This window comes from Fulmarus glacialis, unplaced genomic scaffold (genome assembly GCF_000690835.1).
Source record: "Fulmarus glacialis isolate BGI_N327 unplaced genomic scaffold, ASM69083v1 scaffold11948, whole genome shotgun sequence".
Taxonomy (NCBI): Eukaryota; Metazoa; Chordata; class Aves; order Procellariiformes; family Procellariidae; genus Fulmarus; species Fulmarus glacialis.
This window is the reverse complement of record NW_009226397.1, coordinates 65,570-89,172: the sequence shown is the minus strand read 5'-3', so window position 1 is coordinate 89,172 and position 23,603 is coordinate 65,570. Positions and strand designations below refer to the sequence as shown.

The 23,603-nt window shown below is 36.6% G+C and overlaps 1 protein-coding gene across 1 annotated transcript in view; it reads left to right on the top strand.

The window, feature by feature from the left end:
* Positions 1 to 581: 581 nt before the first annotated feature.
* Positions 582 to 23,603, top strand: part of TMTC2 (transmembrane and tetratricopeptide repeat containing 2) — a gene marked incomplete at both ends in the record, with an annotated part of 87,144 nt that continues 64,122 nt past the window's right edge. Inside the window, 2 exons of the mRNA XM_009582795.1 lie at positions 582 to 703; positions 17,568 to 17,649. Coding sequence (XP_009581090.1) covers positions 582 to 703; positions 17,568 to 17,649 — 204 coding nt within the window. The remainder of the gene's footprint in view (positions 704 to 17,567; positions 17,650 to 23,603) is intronic.

Genomic DNA, 23,603 nt, shown 5'->3' with positions numbered 1-23,603 from the left:
TCTCTTGATCCTCCAGTGGTGGCACTGGATAAACTGTGACTTTATAGTTCTGGGAACATGATTAGCCATTTATTTGGAATGAATCAGCTGGTGAGATGATGAAATTCTGACTGCTGTAGGCATTTTCAGTCTGTCATTGAATTGGGTGGGGGCGCATTTACATCTAGGTTCTTGATGTATTATGATTAAATGCAAGGATATTCTGTATTCTCCCTACCACTCCATGATGTGCAATGTAGATTGATGGAAAAGTAGTAACTTCTCTATAGTAGATGTGATAAAATTTCTGTTATTTTGAGACTTTTGACTGAAACTTAGCAACCAGAGCACTCTCTTGAAATTCTGTTCCAACAAGACTTTATCTCAACCATGCTCTTTCAGCACAACTAAGGCCGTAACTCAATCTCCTCACTCAAGTGTTTGCAAAGCTATTTTGCTTTTTCATTGCAGGTGTTCAAAGCACTTCACTCTTTTCAAGATCTCTGCCCATTTAAAAACCAGCAAATTATAAATGAGATGATAAATTCTGGAGACCTTGAGAAATTTTGAGCATTCTCACTAACATTTGTTTCACCTTGTAGGGGAAGCCTATATGAGAATGAGCCGGCTGCCAGAAGCAGAGCGCTGGTACATGGAGTCACTGCGATCCAAGAGCGACCACATCCCAGCCCATCTCACCTATGGAAAACTGCTGGCTCTGACGGTGAGTTAATCAGCAGCTCCTGGGAGTTGGTCCCAGGCCCTTCGAGTAGGCGAGGTAAAGGAACGGGAAGACTTTGTCCTGAAAATTGCTTATTGCCCTATTTCTCACATTATTTCAGTCATGCCTTCTAATTAAGCATTTTGACAGCGTCGGTTTTTTTGTGAAACATTGCATTCATTCCTGAAATATCACCACCTCTGTGTCGTGAATGGGTGATTTAGATCGCTTAAAGAACCTGTCAAAGGCATTAGCAAAAGCGATTTTAATATGATGTTGTAAAAGTGTGGCTTAACAAAGTTTGATGGCAAGGTTCATTCTGTTACTGTACAGCACAATCATTTGAACAATGATTCAAAACTATCAAGGCACCAGTCAAAGTTACCAAGTCAAAATCAAAGTTACCAGGGCACAAATCAAAACTTACCAAGGCACAAATCAAAGTTACCAGGGCAAAATCAAAGTTACCAAGTCAAAATCAAAGTTACCATACTATGAGGTTATGCGCGATATCGGTCACTTACCAAAGACCTGCCACTGGTAAAAGGTCTCTCCTTGAGAAGCAACCTTGAGAGGTGTCCCAGCTCAAGGGGAGATCACCACCGTGCAGCCAGGCTGGCTAGCAGGGAGAGCTCGAAGAAGGCTCACTTAGGCTGTCATATTTATGGAATAAAGCGGTTGGCTTGTAGTCAGATGACATGCGATGGGAAAGGTATGCATGGGAGTCCTTGTACCCACAACATTCTTTGTTCCTTGATAAACGAGTCTTGGAAAAGCCACCCGCTATTCATGTGTTAATCGCATGCTCGGTGTTCCAAGCTCACATGCATCGATGCTCACTGTGTGGCTCTGCTCCTTTGTGGGTTTTCAGAGAACAGATTGAAACCAGAGGAGTTCTTGGCCCGTTTACGGCTTAGGCCTCTACCTCCTTTGGAGCCTGAACCAAACTACTGCTAGTTTGGTTAAGGGGTTGAGTGCATCCGTCACACTCTGTGCCTGAAGAAGACAGTTATAATAATGTAGGAATTTCTTAACAGACAGTAAGGAGTTCTCTGGTTGAAAAAGCCTTTATTATAAGTAGCTTAGTTCACAAGTAATGGTATTAATAGAAAAAGATATCCAGTGATTGACCCAGGGTTGTTGTAGCAGCCTATGGCAGAGCTTGAGGTGTCACCTATACTTTATGAATTACATGTCTCATGCTTTGAATTTACATTTTAGGAGTATCTCTTTGAGCATGTGAAAAGAACTACTCAACTACTAAAAGCTAGTTCTAAAAAAATCAGAAGAGTTGGACTTTTTAATTTCTTCAAAATTTACTTTGCCTTTTGTGTATAGATGAGCTTGTAGCTCCAGCTAAACTAGCCCCATATAACAGTTATAGCAGACTGCCAGTCCCTCTTTGGTTTTCACATGTTTTGAAGATGAAAATGGATTTCTATTTTATTCACTAAAATAATTCTGTTTTAAAACTGCCTTTCGCTTGTTTTCCATTTCTCATTCCCATTTTTCTGACTATATCCTCTTTCCTGTCTATCTCTTCCACATTTGCTTTCATGGTTCCACCCAAGTGGTTTCGTATTTCCTTTCTGTGCTTTGCTGATATGCCTTTGTATGGCTCTTCAGTCCTTGTGTCTCAGTCTGAATATCTTCCTCAACTTTTCACCTAATTGTAAGCTTTTACTCTGACCTTGTTTATGCCCTGTCCAGTGAAGAAAAATAGCTCATAATTAATTTCAGCAGATCCATTGCTGCTAAAAGTATCTGAATTTGGAAAAGGGAGAGAAATTCGAACAGAAGTTTTCTATATGAGCAATAAGTGACAACATAATTAGAAAGAATTAAAAATTGTTCAGTGTTATCATGTAATGTCAAATACAGAGTTTGATTAAAAACTACCTTGGATGTGAATTTTTAGCTTGCAATGGAAGTCAAGGTGCTAGTGTTATATCCCCACTGCCTGTCAGTTCCAGGCCCTGGAAAGGCAGGTTTTTTGCTACAATTTCTGGTTACAGTTAAAATTTCTTGGATATTGACAAATACATGCACTCACTGATTACCTTCCTCTGGGATAGAACTGTAAGTAGGTTATACAGCAGAATTTCCTAATTTACCCTGCTTTTCTAGCAGATATCTTCATATCTTGCACCTAAGAATAGTAGAAGAAAGTCAGCATTACTGGTTTCTTCTTAGCAGATCTTTGACACAAAAGTTCTAATTTATTAGAATTGCTGTGGGGAAAGAAAGAGTTTTCTCAATTAAAATCCAAATATCTTTTTTTTTTTTCTTTTTTCTTCTTTTCTTTTCTTTTTTTTCCTTCTTTTCTATTCCATATGCACCGCCCTGCCCCAGTACTCCCCTGGTTAATTTTGCATTTTCTGAACTGCTGAGTATATGAAATATGAGGTCTGCTAGAGAAAGTCCTGAAGTTGTTCTGGGAAACAAGGTCTCACAGTTTTCTTCAAAATAACAAAATCCCCACATCCCATAACTCTGTACAAACATTGTGAGCCAGTAAAAATAAATTTTTAATTTCGTCCCTTTACAATGAAAGTTCAGTTATAGGATTAAACATTAGTGGCATACCCCAACTTTGGGAAGGAAGTGATGAAAAATGTACGTGAATCCTTATAGTAGAATTGAACTGTTTACTTTTCTCCAGGGATATAAACGCAAGGTACATGTGAGGTGGATTGTGCCTTGAGGATCTGAACGATGTTTGTGGAAGAATGTGTCTCATTAGCAAAAAGGACAGGAGCTGTATACAATTTTGAACACTGAATACTGCACTATGACAGGCAATAAAATACTCTGCCTATCCTTTCTCAATTCACACTTGCTTACCTATACTTGCTCTGTGCCATAATTGTTGTCTGTTCTCATCACGTTTGTGTTTTCATCCCGTGACACTTTTTTCTTTTATTACTGTTGCTTCTTCTCATATTCATGGCAATATGTACAGATAGGGTTCATGTCCATTCTATTAACAGCAGCATAAACTGAAAAGATGGTGCTGATGTCCTGTTGGCTTGTAGTGACATAGGACTTCATAAACACATAGCAAGGCAACATGTTGATGACAAAGTAATTAGAGATGGCAGAAAATTTTTCAGGTGGTTATTTCATTCATGGAAAAAAAAGTTCATTTATCTTTGATCTATTGAAATTTTGCATTTATTTAATTTAATTCTTTCAGCTCCAAAGTCTGAAAAGACATTCAACAGGAAAATGGATGATGAGATTTGGCAATAGAATGCGGATTTTTGTCTCCATGTTGGTCACTTATCCTTAATCAGTTTTGCAGCCTACCATCTGCTCGGTGATTCACATTAACTGAATTTTGTCTAGTTTCTAGTATACTGAACTGTACTAGTATTAGTTCCCATTGCAAATATATGATTGCTGTAACTGACATGCTTCCTGGAAATCTGCATAGACTTCCTTGGGATTCAATAGCATTAGAGCTGCTCCCTTTGGCATAGTTGTTTCAGCCCATACCTAACTTGAGGTACAGCTCTGATTTATTCTTCTGCTAAACTTTGCTACCTAGGCTCATGGTCATTTTGTCACAGCCTGTATATTTAGGAGAGAGAAAAGCCTACTTCAGTGAGTTTTCAGATGTTAGAGGAGAGATGTTTTAAAGGCTTCTGTCCCCTCATCTGTTGGAATCAAACCTTCAGACTTTTTGCAATCCTGTTTCTGAATGTAAGTGCTGAGACAAAACTATGGATAACACTTTTCTGTGTCTCTTTTCCAGGGGAGAAATGTGAGATTGTTGATGAAGTGAAGGGTGGAAGTGGGTGCCAATACAGATAGAAAATTTTTCTCTGTCAGTGAAGTTGGGGGGTGAGGGAGGAGAGGAGGAAGGTTTCAGACAAGTTCCTAAGTTCCAGCCAAATCTAGTATAAAAACCAATAGCAGTAAAGTCAAACCTGTAAAGTTCACAAATTCAGCTAAGTTTTACTTCCTGACTTAAATTCCAATGAAGTGGCTTAATTTTAACCCCAGCTTTTCTGCCTCCTCAAGTCTGTTGCCAGTATTAATGCTTACTAAAAGCAGCATGATATGATTCATTTAATCCCTTAGTGGCAGTCTGGATAACTGGACTGCCTTCTTGTACCTTCTATTTTCTTTGCCTTCCCATAAGGCACTGTGAGGGTGACCTATGCCCAGTGTATAGACCAGAGATTTGAAAAATGGCTTGCTCGTTACAGCAGAGTATCCTTTCCCAACTTTCAGCGAAAGCTTTTCAGAATTTCGTAAACAGGGACATAGAAATAAATGAGAGTTCTAGAGTGTAAGCTCTTTGTTTTGTTCATGTTGTCTGGCCTTGGTTCTGTCAAACACAAGCTAGGAACTCTGCACGTTTTCTAAATCCACAATGACCTGTGCCTGTCTTTTCTTTTTCTTTTTTATTTTAATATGGAGTTCCACAGCACATTTAAAATAAAGGCACCATATACTAGATGAGTTTATTAGCTTAGCAATGAAAAATACATTTGTTTGTTGATTTTTTTTATTATTTCCTACTTGAACAATAATGTGCATGAGCAATCTGATCTAAATAAAATATTAACTCTACTTTGAGCAGGGGATTGGACAGGATAATATCTGAAGGTCTCTTCCAACATGAATCATTCTGTGATTCAGTGTACCTTTCTTTTTTGTCATGCTGAAGTTAGTTCCAGTTTACTAAAATGTAGTGTTTTGAATCAAAGTTGAGGTACAGACATGTATTTAATATTAACACCTATTATCCTCTCTTACTGAAAAGAGATTTTAGAGGAGAATTAGCTTCTACCAGAATGGGTTACCTTTTGCAAGGTCATGAATGGAATGTAAAACTGTGAAAAAGGCTTCTACCAGAATGGGTTACCTTTTGCAAAGTCATGAATGGCATGTAAAACTGTGAAAAAAGTAAATCACAATTCAAACACTGTGATAAACTTAAAATGATTATAACCATGCTGTAAGTGACAGATACTAATTCATGTCATCATCTCAGGTTGATTTTACCAGTTTCCCGTTTGCACGTAGCTAATGTCACTAGGTTTCCCGTTTGCACGTAGCTAATGTCACTACTGTTCCAAAGGGCAATTTAAATTTTAAACCTGTGTTTTGTGAGAGATGAAATGAACAATAGTAAGCGAAAGCATAATCTATGCTATTTAATTTTACTTGTGCTGATTCTTTTGGTTTTGTATGTAGAATAGAATAGAATAGACTATTTCAGTTGGAAGGGACCTGCAACGATCATCTAGTCCAACTGCCGGACCAGTTCAGGGCTGACCAAAAGTTAAAGCATGTTATTAAGGGCATTGTCCAATGCCTCTTAAACACTGACAGGCTTGGGGCATTGACCACCTCTCTAGGAAGCCTGTTCCAGTGTTTGACCACCCTCTCGGTAAAGAAATGCTTCCTAATGTCCAGCCTAAACCTCCCCTGGTGCAGCTTTGAACCATTCCCACGCATCCTGTCACTGGGTACCAGGAGGAAGAGATCAGCACCTCCCTCTCCCTCCTCAGGAAGCTGTAGAGAACAATGAGGTTGCCCCTCAGCCTCCTTTTCTCCAAACTAGACAAGCCCAAAGTCCTTAGCCGCTCCTCATAGGACATGCCTTCCAGCCCTTTCACCACCTTTGTTGCCCTTCTTAAATTGTGGGGCCCAGAACTGCACACGGTATTCAAGGTGAGGAATAAAATATGCTCAATAAAATATGCTCAATAAAAGCACCTATAATTTGTAAATTATTTCATTCATAAATTTCCATATATTTCAGAAGAAGTTTTCAAAAGACAACACAATGTTTTGTTATTTATGTGCAACATTCTCTTCTGAGATGAACATCACTGACAACCTTTTGAGGGTGTTAATGAGTAGTTTGTTTGTTTACTTCTAGAAATGTTTTAATGAACACTTAAAAATGTATTTATTAAAGAACAGGAGAATTCCTGAGAAAGGATTTTATTTTTTCTGAGTTTAGAAGTATGTGAAAATTGAGAGTATAGAGTGTTACAAGCCCAGTCTCTGACAGGTGATTAGACAAACCTGAAGAAATAATATTTTCTTCTCCAACGCCTACACAAATTTTTGCATGTGTGTATCTCGGAATATGGAAAGATGCAAAAACAAAGTAACCCAATAAAGTAAAAAGTGAAATAAAAATCCAAATAAAACAAGCTTCCCTTCCCTACCTCTGAAAACCTGCTGACAAGCTCATACCCATCAATAGTAATTCTAAATACTAAACATGGCATTTCTGCACAAAATCATTCTCAGTAAAGTTTACTTCCTGAATAACTTTGAAGATACATTTGTAAAACTCAGAATATGCTGTTCAGCTTGTAATAACTGTAATTTACATTGACACAAACCGAACTAACCAACCAAACAAAAACCAAACCAAAAATAGCTGTTAATTTGTCGTTGATTCTTGAAATACATAAGTGGTATAGTTCTAATTTGCATGCAATAAAACCTTTGGAGTAAAAAATTACTTATTAGTACTAAAACAATTCTCTTTGTTTTTATTTTAATGCAAATATTTGTCTCAAGGCTTTTTAGCTCTTTTGGGATACAAAAAATGCCAGGAGGACTTGGGCATGCTGCTGTACATGCAGAAAAAAACAGACTAACTTAAGAGCTCCAAAGGAATAGCTAGTGAATTTACAATCTTCTTACCTAATATCATAAGTCACAAGTATTTCATAACCCCTATATTGGATAATGTTATATGTTCATATCTAAAAATTACAGCTCACTAAGCTACAGTTTTCCTAAAAATATATTAGAACAGCATAATTTAGCAGTTGAAAAGCATGATTAGTGTCTTAGCTAGTAGAATAATTGGAAAATAGCCAGTTGTCTGGGGCTTCAGTTTGTGCTTTTCTTTTTTGTTTTTTTTTTTTTTAATTTTTCAGAAACAACATGTAGCTGTTTAGGGCTGCAGTGCTTTAGCATTATGTATTTCCAAGTGTTTTTCATATCTTTAACTTGTTAAGCTGCATAAATTGCTTGAGAAATTTATTTGTCAATGTGACATGTTAGTTGACCTAGCCTATCTCTTGGTAGCACAGGAGTTTGGTACCACAGCATCTGAGCCTCATCCCTTGCTTAAGTAATTTATTTCTATATCACAAAGAAAAGCATAATTTTTGTAAAAGGCTTTAAAATTGCAAGGCTCCCAGTTCTAAGATGAAAATGAGTCTGTCAAAAATGACAGTGCCAGGTGAGGCCTTGAGCATGTGCTGTAATTCATTTTCCATTTTATGAGCAGACCTTCTAGAAGAAAAAGGGTTGGCTATTATGCTAAAAAAAATCATTTTTAAGTAATTTTTTTTTCTCCTCTCACTTTAGTCTTCTTAAAGAGAAGACTAAGAAACCCTCCCTCCTAATGGCTAGCCTCTCTGCCATCAGGCAGTGGATGGTGGTTATAGTAGCACGCTAGTCTGAGAAGCTTTATTTCAATTATAAATAAATCTGTTTTGAAGTTTTGTTTTATCTGTTTTGAGTGAACTTGAGCCCACAAACCACCCCTCATAGCTTACAGTAGTGCCTATAATTGCTAAAGTACTTAGGGGCAGCCCCATATTGTAACATTTAGTGTGTTGCATCTAGGAATTACAGGCTTTGCTGTATTTCTTTGGAAAAAATTGCACAGTGTTTTCTTGCATTTTACGTGGCACCACACAGTGCTGTTAATCTCCTATTTTTTACTGGCTTGGAAAATCACCCGAAGTACTGTAAGAAAAGTTTACTTTGCCTTGTAAAATTTCTGTGTTACAGCTCCAGACCATATTAAATTCAGTAATAATCACCCTAGAAGATTCCCTAAAATCTAAAATATTTTATTTTAAAGTGTTTTCTGCAAAGGGGCATGGGGCGAAAGCAGACATAGACGTGATAGAGACTGGCAGTGTTTTGGATTAAAATAAAAGAAACAGGATTGTGACATTCAAGTATCAACACTGACGTTAAATACTTTTTTTAAGTTTCAAAATACTCCCTCCTCAGTGGGTGGCCATATTTTCCCCTGCAGTTGTTTGTAGCTTATGTTCCTGACAAACAGAAGGCCAGAGAGGTATCCTGCCATCTTTGTTTAGTTGTGAAATTACTCAGAGTGCCACTATCAAATACCCTACTGTATTCAGTAATTCATGTAGTCCTTGAAAGTCATCTCAAAATAAATATAAATAAATGACAACGTAGAAATAAATGGAAGGTAGTAAGAACAGAAAGCAATGGGACAGCAGGGGAAAAGGGGAACATAGTGCAATAATGAATAGACTAATTCAGCATTTACTATTTCTGTAATTACTCGCTGCTTGTGTTCCAACACAGAAAGAAATTTGCATTTCTGTTGGACAGCTCTGTCATATTGTAATTTTTTATGTCACTGGTTGGTTGCTCTTCTTTTTCTGTCTCTCTAGATATACACAAATTGGAAGAAAGCAGGGATGAGGTAGAACAGTCATGATGTCAAAAGAATCGTGACTGTTTTCAGACATAGCAATTGAAATGCTGTGTGTTAAACTTAGGTATGATTTTCTAGAACAGTTTATCTCTTCTTTTAGTAATCAATTCCTTTAAAACAAAGAAAAAAATATTTTTAGTAATTCTTATTTTGGGAATGATAAATAATGCCTACACATATAGAAATCTTTATGGAAAGACATTTTCTGAATGGGTCAATTTAATTAGATGAGCAAAGCTGTTACATATTTCATTTTGTGAGGCTGAATCCCTTGGCTGTTAGTACTGCTTCTAGGAAGAATTTTTTAATGAAAATTGGATATTTCAGTTAAATTCCCATCATAATAAAATACAAATGACATTGACTCCTTGAGAAGGCCCTCCCTAAGAAGTCAAGTTAAGCCAAGCAATAGCCACTGCTACTTTTCTGTTGTGTATTTAGTTTGTCTATGGAGTCTGACACAGACACTACGATTTTTCTTGCCACTTGAAATTCCTTGAGGGTTAAAACTGATCCAAGCACAAAGTTTGGGTTTAGTTCTGAAATTTGCAAAATGTCAGAAGTTGTTTTCATTTTTGTTTCCAGTTTACAGGCAATTTGCTTTTAGGGGATGGAACGGGTGGGTTTCCCTCTTCAATGTGGAAAGTCTTGTTTATTGACTTCAGAACCACGAGCTCTACCTTTTTAAGGTTTGGTTATCTGGTATATCTGGAGCATTAACACGTCCAGGCTGAATGTCAGGATTTCTGAACTACAGAAATTTCAATAGCTGACATCTATTGAGCTTGTATTTCTTCTGAGGTTGGCCCCATGCCATAAGTATTGCATCCATAGATATACTTTTCAGTCCCCTTAGGACATATGTTTGGCTGCGTGCCAAATGTATCAGAATTAATTGTAAACCGGAGTATTTTCGTTTAAATATAACATCCGTCTAACTAGTTGGTAAATTACTCTGAAGCAGATATTTAGGCCATAACCCCTCACTAACCTCCTTTAGGGATCTCATCTTCTGTATCTTGTTTCTAACTTCCTGTAGACAGGAAAAGGGGAGCCCTAAACTTCTCACTTTACTCAACATAAATTTAAAGCTTGTTGTAGAAAAGATCACCAACACAGGATGAACTGTTTTCATGAAAGAAAGAGATCTTTTTGTTTTGCTACATGGTTGAATATAGCCACCCGTCACCTGTTATTACTCTGTGTGTACTAATTTTGTCAATAATCATAGAAAAATGCATGATATAGGCCAAATTTAACTTAGAAGAAATTCATAGGACTTAGTGAAAACAGTATGTGGAGATAGTGAATTTATATTCTACTGACTGGCCAGTGAAATATGAGTAAATATTAATACACTACTTTATCAGAAAATATAAAATGTGGCTTAAGACTGAATGGAAAAGAAAGTGCCTAACATGGAAATTTACTTAACATTTCATTACATATTCTTGATATAAAATAATCTAAAGTTTAATGGCTGAGGTGGACATTTCAATATGGGTCTAGACAGTAAATAAATCACAAGGTGTCGAATGAAATCTGTTCTTTAAAAGTTTACTTAAGACTGTACACAATCTTTCTTGGTTTTAACAGTGACGTAACGAGGTAAATTCCTTTTAGACTTCAAGTTGCCCAAAAAGAAAGACTAAAAAATGGGTATATATTTAAAAAAAAAAAAAAACAAACAAAAGAACCAAAAAAACTTCAAGGCAAAAAAAAAAAAAGCCTATATTTCTTTCCTATATCATTTTGAATGCTTTAATAAAACAAGAATGCTTTTTGTGATATGAGACCCATAAAACAAGAAAATGGATGTCAAATAGCTCTAATATATTATTGCTTAATCAGATACATACTGCTTTACTTGAAGAAAATACCACCTTAATAGGCTCTGAATCATGCCCCAAGCCAGTAAAGTTATGAGCTGTGCTTCAGATTCTTAAATCTATATGTGAGCAGAGGTGTCACATTAAAAATGCTTAAGCTCCAGTGGATTCCCACTAAAATCAATGGGCAATGCTTAAATCTCAGCTCTCTGGTTATCATGCCATTAATTATCCCCGTATGTGCAGACTCAAGAACCCAGTTTATGTTATTACTCTCTAAAATAACCTTGGCTCATAGAAAAATTACACCGACTTCAGTAGAATCTCATTCAGGGTAGTAGATGGATTTTTAGTCAACAAATATCCACCTGTGGTTGAAGGAGGACTAACGTGATATATTTAGATGAAAATGGACCACTTAAGGTGCAAATAGAGGATTAAACTAAAACAAGTTGTTGCTTTTTATTGATCCTACCAAGGCTTATTTCTAAAAGTAATTTACTGGATTACACAAGGACTATGCATAGACTCACCTGCGTGTGAGGACCCTGGTCCAGTGAAATGACTGTGAAGGAGAGTCATGACCTCAGGGCCAAGGGTATGTGGATGTGTCACTTTGCACAGTGAGAAAGTTGCCTCACATTTACTATGAGGTAGAGATTAGTGTATGGTGAATTATCGTGGATTAGTAGATACAGATTTATACCCTAATTTCCTCCGAAGTAATCCAATTCTTGCTCCCATACACTGAGATTAATATATTACACCGAAGAGGAATAATATTCTCATGTTCTTGAAGTTGTTAGAGCGCCAAAACTTGAGAGGATCAGTACTGGTAACTGTATTGTTTCTCACTGTGATCATCTAAGGATATGAGGGAGGAAAACTTTGTTTGAAAAGATAGCATCTTTTACAAGGCCACTGATATTAGTTGGGCAAAGAAGGGCTTTGCATGACTGTAAACTCCTCCCCCCCCAACTATTTCTTTTTCTAATGAAATATATGGTGCTTCTCACTACAAATCACTTCTCATTACAAATCTTTCCTCATGTGTGTGTTTTTCTGGGCCAGATGTTAACCTTTAGAAGTCATTGCTTCTCTGCCATGTTCACGTTTTTTTTATTTTATTATGATAAAGATGAGATGAAAAGGCAGGATTTATCTCCTTACTGCACAGGAACTAGAGAGACTGAGATAAATTTTGGACCATTGATGTGAGTAATGCAAGTCCCATGTATTTCAGTGGGACTAGCATTTCACATACAAATTATGGTGCAAGATATTCACGTTGTAATTCAGAGTGACGAAGGAAGAGTTATAGAAATAATAGCAAAATGAGGGGAAAAGAAGAATCCATCCATTTAGCTACTAAATACTAGATATTAAAGTCATTTCTTAAGTCTTAATATTTAGAGGAGAGATGGGGAGCTTGCATATGTCAGTGACCTCATTGTAAGATGCAACTCTCTAGTTCCTGTTTCTTTAGTCCAGCTAACTAAAAACTTTTCAAGACTTTATCACTAATTTACTCAGTTATACACCATTTAAATTGTTTTATGCCTGTCCCATGACAACTTTTGTAAGGCAAAAGGAACTGGTTATGAAACAGATATGCAGGTCTGCAATAACTTAAATAAACGTGAAATGAAGTCACAAGTTCAGTTCAGACCTTTTTACTACCCTTGTGTAGCCTCTCTGTGACTTTAAAATGTCCTAGAGAGGAAGAAGGAAATATGTAAAATAATCATTTTTTCTGTATTTGGTGTCCACAGTTTAATCAATCTTCCATTAAGAAATCTTTTCATAATTCAATTCCTTTTATTAAAAAATGTGAATGCTTGCCAAAAAAAATTGAGCAGATGTGGGGAATGACAGTAAACTGCATTTGTGACACAAATTGAGTTCCTTATGCAATCACATTATTACCAGTTAAAGCTGGTAAAATTATATTGAAGAGTGAAGTCTCTGCTCTACTGATTAAACCCTTGCACACTTTAAAGAATCATGAATATTTATGAAATATAAAGTTGGTTTAAATTGCAGAGACCACCTAATTTGTTGAACCACCTTACTGGTTGCCACTGTGTCATCATAGTTTCCACAACAGGGTTATTCAGAGCTGCTCAGCTGTATTAATCTTTTCCAATTTTACTAGCATCTCAGGGTCCTTGGTCCTCCTGAAGTACAACAGCTGCCTCAACAAGAATTTGGCACAGTTTGCCAGCAGAATCAGGAAAAAATTGGGGTGGATATAAAACCAGCAGTTTTTCCTCAGTTTTTTAATATTTTAAGGATAAGTACAGGCTCTTCTACTAATGCTTCAACTGCCCTTAGCTAGCTCTCTTTTGTTTGTTGTGGTGATAATAATAGTCTTTTGTAGGAAAGCCCAGTTAAGCAGTATGTCTGACCATATTAGCAAGGTCGGATCCATTGTCCTGCTCACTAGGGAAGAAGCAACCAATCAACCAAAAAAACCCTTGCAGTCAACTTCTACAGAGAACTGGTCTTAAAAATCAAGCTCCTGAGTGCATATTTAAACACTTAACTGTTTGGCTTCCAAAATTGCAAGCAACAAGCCATTCTAATTTGAAGTCTACATGATTTGTGGAGAGTGGAGTATTTCCGAAAGCCAGGACAACTGGTGTGCTAGATTATAAGAGCCATGTGTCAATTACGTTTACTGTTTTCCTTTTAAATTCGCTAGTGTTGCTGGAAGGTGGTAGTCATGGGCAATTCATCTTTATTTAGGCACAGGGGGAAAAAAATGAAGTTTTCTTTATTAATGGAAAACTGTTGAAAGTTTGTCCTCCTTATAGGCTTTAGAGTAAGGTCCAGGTCCACTAGGGAGAATATCAGCACAGTCTTCCAAATCGATTATTGAAGTGTCTTCATTATGGTTTTTTCCGCCCCAGCAATGAGATTGCCATTCATTGTTTTATGATTCTGTCTCATTGGTCTCAGCACTGAAAAGCCATATATATGCCAATGCATGTGTGCAAAGGATCTCCATTAGGGCTTGGACTAGGACCACCCACTCATTTCTCCTCAGCAAACCAGTAGCTGTCAGATAGCACCTTTTCATTAGCTACCCACCTGGACTAGACGTGAACTGGTGACCAACAGGTGAAAGCTATTTTGTATCCCATTATTAATCCTTAGAGCCATCAAGTCCTTCCATTAAAGTCTTATGAATAACTTTTTTATCCTTTAAATAAGTCTGCTAGCATGCAGTTGTAAAGTTATATTTTTTGCTTTGTAAAATTGCCAAAGCATGTGGTTGCGCATATACAACTGCACACCCTGCTGCTGGAAATTGGGAGGTTTCCAGTGGTTCTCAATGCCTGCATTTGTATGGGTCAGTACACATAACGGAGAACATGCACACAAAATGCCTTCCTGCATCAAACTGGTATTTTTCAGCTGTTTAAACAATTACTTGGATTTTCTTCAAAAGTTAGAATTTTATTCTCTTACGCCATGTCTTTTATTTAACACTGAACACATACAGTGGGGGAGGGACAATGACAGGGATTGTCATCTTAATCTAACTACACGGTGTCTACGTTCTGTTGTGGTAGTTAAGGTGTACATTGGATAGTTGAAAAAAGTTGATAAATGCTAAATTTTAATTGTGAAATAGCCTGATCTGTCAAGTGATTGGATTTTATATAAGTGATTGGATTTTATATAATTTGATGCAAAAATAAGGTGTATTAAATGTATGCTGAGGTATTGACATTTTAGGAGCAGACAGATGGCACCAAAGAGGACATTTTAGATGGTGTGATGCAAGGTTCCTCAGAATGCCATTCCACAAGAAAATGTTTTCATTCTTTTTTTTTTAATTTTTGACAAATGTGGTTATATGGAAATGATGGCCAACATGAACAAATGTAGCTGTGCTGATTGTTTGTAGTCAGATCATTTTATGTCTTGGGTGATAAAATGTAAGATTTTTCTCCCCTTTGTCTGTTAATGAGTATTTGAGCCTGTTAATAGCACAGTCATTCCTTTGATGCTATGTATGCTGGCACCTGTCATCATTATGTACTCCAGGTCTCCTGACTGCCCTGAACTTGAGTGCAATATGCCATTTGGAAAGTGCCAAAAAGAATAGAGCAGTCATGTATTTTTGGTGATCCCAGTAAATGAAAATTAATCATGTTTGACAAATATTTGTGGCCTTATAGTCATAGTTCTGTAGGCAGAAGCTACGTATTTCGTGACCGTATTCAATGAACTGTCCTTTTACATTCTAGAAATAGACAGAGACAGCGTGCAACCAGCTAAAACTAATGATGTTAGTCTGTTAAAAAAAGCAATGATGCAAAATCCGTAGATGTTAATTCTGTCAGTATTTGTGATACATATGCATGGTGCCTGTCATTTTGAAGCCTCAAGGCTAGACTTACATATGTTGTGGGACCTTTCACCAGACTAAGAATGCCAAACTTTGAGTTAAATGTGCAAAATGTAGTGTGTAATTATCACCCTTCCTCCCCCACTATCACCCCATTTTTCTTGATTTGAATAATTATTTTATACTGACCCAAATTTATGTTGTGTTTTCAATTTGAGATTATTTTCTTCTTCACTTTTTGTTCTCAACTATGGTTGTATGCTATTTAAAAAAAAGAAATTGCGTTTAATTTGTAGATGTATCTTTACTGCACTAGTAGATGAGGAAAAATCAGTCTGGGCTACATGTCTTTTTTTGTTTGGTTTGGTTTTTTTGTTTGTTTGTTTGGTTGGTTTTTTTAAAACACAGGGGTGAAAGGCACTGCAATATATGATAGTGTAGTCTATCATGTAGTTGCACCGTTTGGTTGACAGGAGCCTTGTGCCAATGTGGATATGGTTTTAAGGTACATGGCTTTACCAAAGAAAGTTTACTAAATAGTAAGGCTAAACTCTTACCTCCAATGAACGTTGATTTTGTGAAACTGGAATATTGTAAATGATAAGCCTGCTTGTATCTCTGCCAGGATGATCTCCTGGAAATATGGCCTCTATGTTGATTTTGATGGAACCTGGTCTTGATATAGTTCTTGGTGTGCTGCACAACTTCTTTCTCTCTCCTTATTTTATTGTCTCTAAGGCCCTTGAGGGAAATACTGAGAATCTGGAGCAGCTGTAATCATGAACAGACTTCGTTATTATTCCTATGTTAACTTGTGGGATAGTGCAGGATGTATGCAATGTCTGTTTCCAGACCACAAAACTTGAGAAAGCCTATATGCTTATATCTGTGAAATAACACTCAAGGCAATCTTGAGAGGTGCAGACCACAATGCACTTCCCTGTGGTTAAGCTTAACTGTTCTTTATTCTGGAGGCCTTCTGTTTTATAACACAAACCGCAGCAACTAATTTTGTGGGGCTAGGGATAAACAGGTCACAGGTATCTTATTGAATAGCTGATGGTGATTTGTGTTTGAGTATCAGACTAGGCTAATCCAATATTGCTGTTTTCTTCACAAAAAGTGTAATGACTACTAATGGATCTGCTCTGGCACTTGTATACCATAATGCAACTTTAGTGGCTTGATAATTTCAGTGATAAGAAAATCTATGGTTTAGAACATGTCTGTTCTTTTTACCATCATTTCTGTTCAGTTGTTTTTTTTTTTTCCCTCTGACCATTTTGTCATACCATTGACTATTACCTTTTCTATTTCAGTTATGTTTTATGGTTGACAGAATTGATTTCTGATGAAATCTTACTTCCCACATTGAAATCAGAAATATTTTCTATTTTTTTACTTCCCACATTAAAATCCAAAATATTTTCTATTTGTATACCTTGTGGTGACTTTACTTTTGGCTGTGGATATAGTGTTATTTAGGACACGAGGAAATCGAATGAAGCTGCGTCAGGGGAAGTTCAGACTGGGCATTAGGAAAAGGTTCTTCACTGAGAGGGTGGTCGGTCACTGGAACAGGCTCCCCAGGGATGTGGTCATGGCACCAGGCCTGTCAGAGTTCAAGGAGCATCTGGACGACACTCTTAGCCATATGATTTAGTTTTAGGTAGTCCTGCTAGGAGCAGGGAGTTGGACTTGATGATCCTTACGGGTCCTTTCCAACTTGAGATATTCTATGATTCTACGATTTCATAGAACCAAACCATGTTTTTTCCCCTCCCCTTTCCCCTCTTTTTTTTTTTAAGAGCATGACTAAACCTCCCTCTTACCTTCCCTTACGATTTTAGCTTGGGTCTGTGTAATGCTCATCCTGATGCCTGTCCAGAAAAGTAGCGTGGAGCTTGATGTTCACCCAAAGCCCTTGACAATATTTTTTGCAGTACATTTCTACCACTTCCTCACTTCTTGGACATTGACGATGTTGGACATACTTCTTCCTCAGTCTGGAGATCTGCAGCATAAAGTAGCTGACCACAAAACTTACTGTAATGCTTAAACATTCATATTTACTTAGGTTAAGTCTACTGATAATAGTAGTTGTTTTTCTCTAGTGCCTGGAATTTGGAAATAGTAACTGTACATGATCGCTCCATGGTGACACACTGTTAAATAATTTTTCCCTCTTTTTTATTTTTTTTTAAGGGACGCAAGAGTGAGGCAGAAAAGTACTTCGTGAAGGCTATTCAGCTGGATCCTACCAAAGGAAACTGCTACATGCATTATGGTACGTTTCAAATAGATAGGGTTTCCACATGTATTCCAGGATTGCTGTTAATCTCTCTGAGTGATTAAGGATTTTAAAAGTGCTACTGACAAAATACCTTCTTTAAAGGGAAAGAAACTAATCTACCATGTATAACTTCATCTCCATTTCAATTTGTTAATCACTTTCCTCCTGTGAGGGGAATTTCAGTATTGCTGCCTCTCTGGGAAAGAAAAAAGGTGACTATTGCCATATGTCGAAGTTTCATGGCCTGGAATATTATTATTAACAGTTTTGGCCTAACTTCGCTGGCTGCCGGTGGGTGGGCAACTACAAGTTATACTTTACAGTGCATGAGTTCTATGTATCGAAGTGTCTGCTTTTTGTTGAAGACTTATGGGCCTTACATATACCTCCTTCCCAGCATCTTCATGGCTTGAAATGGATAAGTATTACAAAAGATTGTGACAAGTTGGCTATACCATTGTCATACTAAGCCATGCATGTGCTTAAAGCACACAGTTAATTTGAAGGTATCTTTATAACTTTGGATTGTTTTTGCTAGATGTGCAAAAAATATTTCCAGATGTGATTAGTCCCAAGGAACCAAAAATATTTAACTTTATGGACTAATTCTTACTGTATTTTAAAGCTGATAATAGACAAATCTAAAAATGCAAGCTATGTAGTCTCAGTTGGAAAATATAGAAAGAAGTAATAAATTTCATCTTAGTTAAGGAAGAAGGTAGGGAACCACAGGCATACTATATATATCCTTGTATATTGTTTTAATTTCCTCTTCTGATTCTAACTGGTAAATGTAAAATAAATGAAAATGAGTGGCCAAAAGGGAAAATTAATCTCACATAATAACCATGTTTTTACTTTGTGTGATTCCTTTGTCTGAATTGCTCACATGCTGTATTTCTGTTTGGTCCTATGCAGTGTAAAATTCTGTATGTTAGGCTTACAGAATCGATGCATACATTGTTACTTAGAACATGTCATGGTATTTAAATGAATGTAGCCCAGTGCTGCATTATTTTGCATTATGGATCACTGCAGTTAGTGACCTTGTCTTCTATTTATGCCCGTACACCTGATAGGGGTATTTGTGCACATAAGCTCCATTATTTCAATTGGATATAAGTATAGTTGATATCTCAAGATAATGAGGAAAAGTTGCAGCAGATGATTGTTTCTTGACATTCTACTCAAGCTCCTTCCAGCCTTTGTTATTAAGAAATCTATCCTTAGTTATTAGGAAGTCTATTTGCATACAAATTCAAAGATTGGTTTCAACAATCCATCCTGGCAATTAAAGTTATGATTGTGTATATTTTATTACAGGTCTGGACTTTTTCTTTTTCTCTCTCATTACTTCATCAACTTACCTGTCTTTTCCTGCAATATTCCCTCTGTGTCATTTTCAAGTACCCTATAAACTAAAAGCAAGGTTATTCAAATCATCATTCATCTCTGATGTATTGACTACTTCATTACCAGACTATAATATTAAAATGGTGTATTTTCAGGTGTTTCCTAATTAAAATTATTCCCTTAAACCTTTAGCAAATTTTTCCTCTATTGTGTCACAGGTACAAAAAGTGGTTTCTGTGTCCTTGTCCAGAGGTCATTATTGCAACATAAGTGAGATTCTGCTCTGCAGATTAGGACTGAAAGGCAAAATTTAGTCGGTGTTTGGAATACCAGCGTAGTAAAATGTGCTGCTGAAGGGCTGTAGACACAAAAAGGTTCTCTATACCAGTCACTAGGTCTGTGTCATGGAGTATTATACACAGAGCACTCTACTGAATGCAGGTGAAACCTTTTCTTTTGATTGTGTAACTTCTGATCACCTCACCAAATTCAGTGATGTTACTCCATGTTTGTATCAAAGTAGCTATGAGAAAGATGTGGTTTACTTCTGCTTGGCTTATATGTCTATGTAGTGCAGGTGATCTCAAAACCTTGTCACTTTGAGCACAGGACTTTGTAAAATTTGAAATAAATTATCCTTGCTTTTCTTTTCTTTCCCTTTTCCATTTCTTTTCTTTTTCCCTTTCTTTCCCTTTTCCCTTCCACCTATTTCTTGTATTGATCAGGAATCTGTAGTGTATGTTATCAGGGACACTCCAAATATCACACAGGAATCCCTAGTGAACACTTTATGCTTTCTCTACATCTCATTAATTTGTTTTAGCACCTTGTCACAGGTACAGTCCATATCCTATATGCCAAGTGTTAAACTATGGGGAAATACATCCATATTTTGCATGTAAATCTTAGAGATTACTTTTTTTCTCAGCATGAAGATGTTGGAACAGAGAATAAGATATTTGGCGTCAGCCCTAAAAAACCACATACCTCATGGAACAGCCAAATGAAAAGAGTGGTCAATTGGGACACAACAGTATGTTGATGGAATAACAGGAATAAATGGACTGAAGATTTTCTTCCAAGTGCACGTGCATGCACACACTTATAATTTGTGCTTCCAGGATGTGCAGATGTACTTTTTGACTTCTAACCTTTTAGACTGTTTTTGGAGCTATCAGGAAAAATTGTCAATATTCTGTATCTTTTAAGAGGCTTACATTTGTGTTATAAAGTGCTTTAATTCAGGCCTTAAGTCAAAGCTTGTGATTTGGTGCAGGGGTCAGCTTATTTGATCACATGAAAGTTTGGAGAGAGGCAAACAGTTTCACGGTTGCTTCTTGGGATAACACCACCACAGCACATTTCTCTGATCGAGCTAGTATTATGATTAGTTTTGTATAGGTAATTTGCTGGCTTTGGAGTTCAGTGGGTTTAGGTTTAAAGCAGTGTTTCTCAAACTCATTACGCTTGGAGATGTCTGAAGGGAGAACTAGTGGAAAAGCTGAAGAGATATAAATTCCTGCACAGTGCAAACATGATGCCACTTCATTGGACATAAGGGGAAGTGGCTTTTGCTCTAGTGACCAGAGAGGGTGGCAGTCCTCTCTCAGGCTGAAATGCAGGCTGCACACCTGTCCACATTTTCCCCTTCTTTTCGCCTTTTCTCCTTCTTTTCCCCTTTTCCTTTCTCATATGCCAGTTATCTGAACATCTGAACTTTGTGCAGAACTGTTGTCTTATAAATATGTGGTCTTGATGGATGATCTGATGCACGCTACTCAGATACATGGTACACTACCAGAAACACCTAACAGATGAAAGAGAGAAAATACATATGAATCAGGAAGAAGAAAAAATGGCAGAGGAAAGAGAGCAGAAGCACCATTTTTTTGTGAAGAAGTACAATTTTTTTTTTAATTCTCTGGCAATGAAAATCTTATTTGTGGCACAACCTACATGTTTTTAAATTAAAACACTGGAGCAGATTATTTCAGATACTAGATTTGAATGCTCCTTTAAAGTTTGAGCTTTTAATTGGATATTTTTAATACACTTTTTTTAAAGAAGATTTAAAGTGAACAGTTTTGACTAAACTGAGCTGAACTTAATAAATGCTTATTTGTTTTTGAATTTCCATCTTTTTTTCTCTGGGAAAGTTTTCTTCAAAATATCCTACCCACATCTACTGAGGATATTGGCTGTCATGCATCCACTTTACTTTGAACAGTTAACTCAAGTATGCCATTTTGGATCCTGCAGGATTTCAGTGGCTTCTGTCATCAGCAGATGGATGACATAATTGAAATGGTCTCCACTGACTATAGAGGGGACTCCTTCTAACCTAGGTGCCTTGATTAAATGCTTATGGTCAAGTGGGACGAATCCAAGTATCAAGCTGAGAAACCAGAGAAAGATACTTATGAACTAACCAATTCCAAAGGAATTTTCATATAAATATTTTAAGAACGTGTTGCCTTCTAAAGAGTCAGTAAGTCAAATTTGTTAATGAGTGGGCCAAACATAGAAATGTTCAGCCAGGTCAGATCAGTGACGTTATGGCCAAGAGATTATTTAGTTTTGGATACAGTGTTGACCACCCACAAAGGAAATACTGATCTCCCATTTCTGTCTGCACCGAGCCTATCTCAGGAGAAGTTGAAGAAAGATTCTGTATAAAATTTGTCAATGCAGAGAGATGAGATGAATTTCAAACAGTGAATTACGTAAGTGCTTGTCTGTTTGAAAAGAAACAAAAATAAGTTCTTCAGTATCTTTTCATTGAGGTGGCTAGTAGGTTGCAGTGTAGTTGAGGAGTTTGAAGTTGTTGAAGGCTTTCTGTACTAGCTTTCACTTAAACAAACAAGCAAACAAATCTAAAACCCCATAAAACTACAGTGAAATTTAAGTTGTGCAAACATTTTACTTCCCAAACTGTCTTATTTCCTTTGTAATTTGCTGTTTAAAAAAAAGGAAAAAAAAACCCAAACATCACTAAAGCAGGTTTCATTTTACTTATTTGCTAAAAATAGGTTTTGCTACCGTGCCTCTTAAAGTGTATGTAGTGGCCTCTCTCCAACATAATGAAAATGGAGTGGGTAAAAAAGAGAGAGAGAAAGGAGGAGTGAGATTTCAAGATAAATGTGTGTACAGAGGTCCCTCCTCCCTTACATTTGGAATGGGGAAGTCTAGAACCCGACAGGATGTTCAAATTAACTCTGTTTTGTTAATCACCATTGAGACCTCCTTTTAAAATAGTTTCCTTTGAATAATACATTGTTTCTAATAACTCTAAATTGTTTAATGATTCCTTTTTCATTATAAAAATGGATTATTCTCATTAGATTAATTATGCATTCACTTAATTAGGCAATTCACATAGATCATCTGCCTTTTTCAGTGCATTCCCAGTTACAGATATAAAACAAAATGAAAAACTTGCTGTCAGATTAGGTAAAACTGAAGCATATTAGCTATACACTCATTGAAGGAAGAATAGATTAGCAGGTTCCCAAACACTCTTTTTTTTTTTATGTATTATCTTTCACTTGTGAATTTGTGATAATTTAGGAGTTGTTTTTATAGATTTTCTCTTATTATCTGTTTTTTTTACACGTTTAACTTGTTAACTGCTGTTTTCATTTTTTTCACTTTCATCCTAAGTCTTTCTAATCATTGTTTCAGCACAGAACTTTTAGCCCTTCTTGATGTCTAAATTTTCACCTGGGTCTGTGAGCAGTTTGTATCTGTCTTGCCTCCAAAGATGACTGCTTTACCACTCCTAAGTCCCAGCCTGAAAATGGATTGGAACTGCTGTGGTTTAAGCTTCAAAATAAGTTTCATTGTAATGTGATAGCAGTGGATTTTCAAGCACCATTTTTTTCAGTCTTTAAGTCATACACTTACATGTGTTAGTGAGTGTGAGAATTTACATATGTTTACAGATGTGCATTCAGTTTTCTTCTTAGATGTGAGGTATTTATAATATTTTCGTGCAGTCACATTATTCACAGTGCTGGAGCTTTGTGTCTTTGTTCTTCATTGCCTGAAGAGCAGCATGGGAAAGCTTTATTTTTCTCCCATATATTTAAGGAAAAGATCTTATGAGGAAAACAGTGTAATAATGAAAAATAAAATGTCAAATTTGTATTGATAAGAAAGAGAAATATCGACCATGACCTAGTAATGAAGTCTTACTCATTTCTTCAAGAGAGGTTTATGCCTATGAAAGAAATGTCACCCTAGTCCATAGGAAGGTCAGTTTTTATCTTTGTCAATGAAATGAATAAAACTGGTTTCACAATCCATAATTCCAGTGAATGAATTGTCCATTTCTGACTGACAGGTTAGCTAAATGAAGTATATGCCAAATGATAGATAAGACAGAGTGTATGGATCTGCTCCATTGGGAACACCAGATGCTACATGGTGATTATGTATTGAGAAATTAAATTCCTTGATGAGATGGGGTCAAAGCCAACCAGATATTATGTCCATCACTAAGTCACTTTGCCAGCCTTCCCAATATGCACTCGTGAACCTTTCAGCAATGAAAGGTTTTTTGCCATTTTAAATCTTTTGGCAATCCTAACATTAAA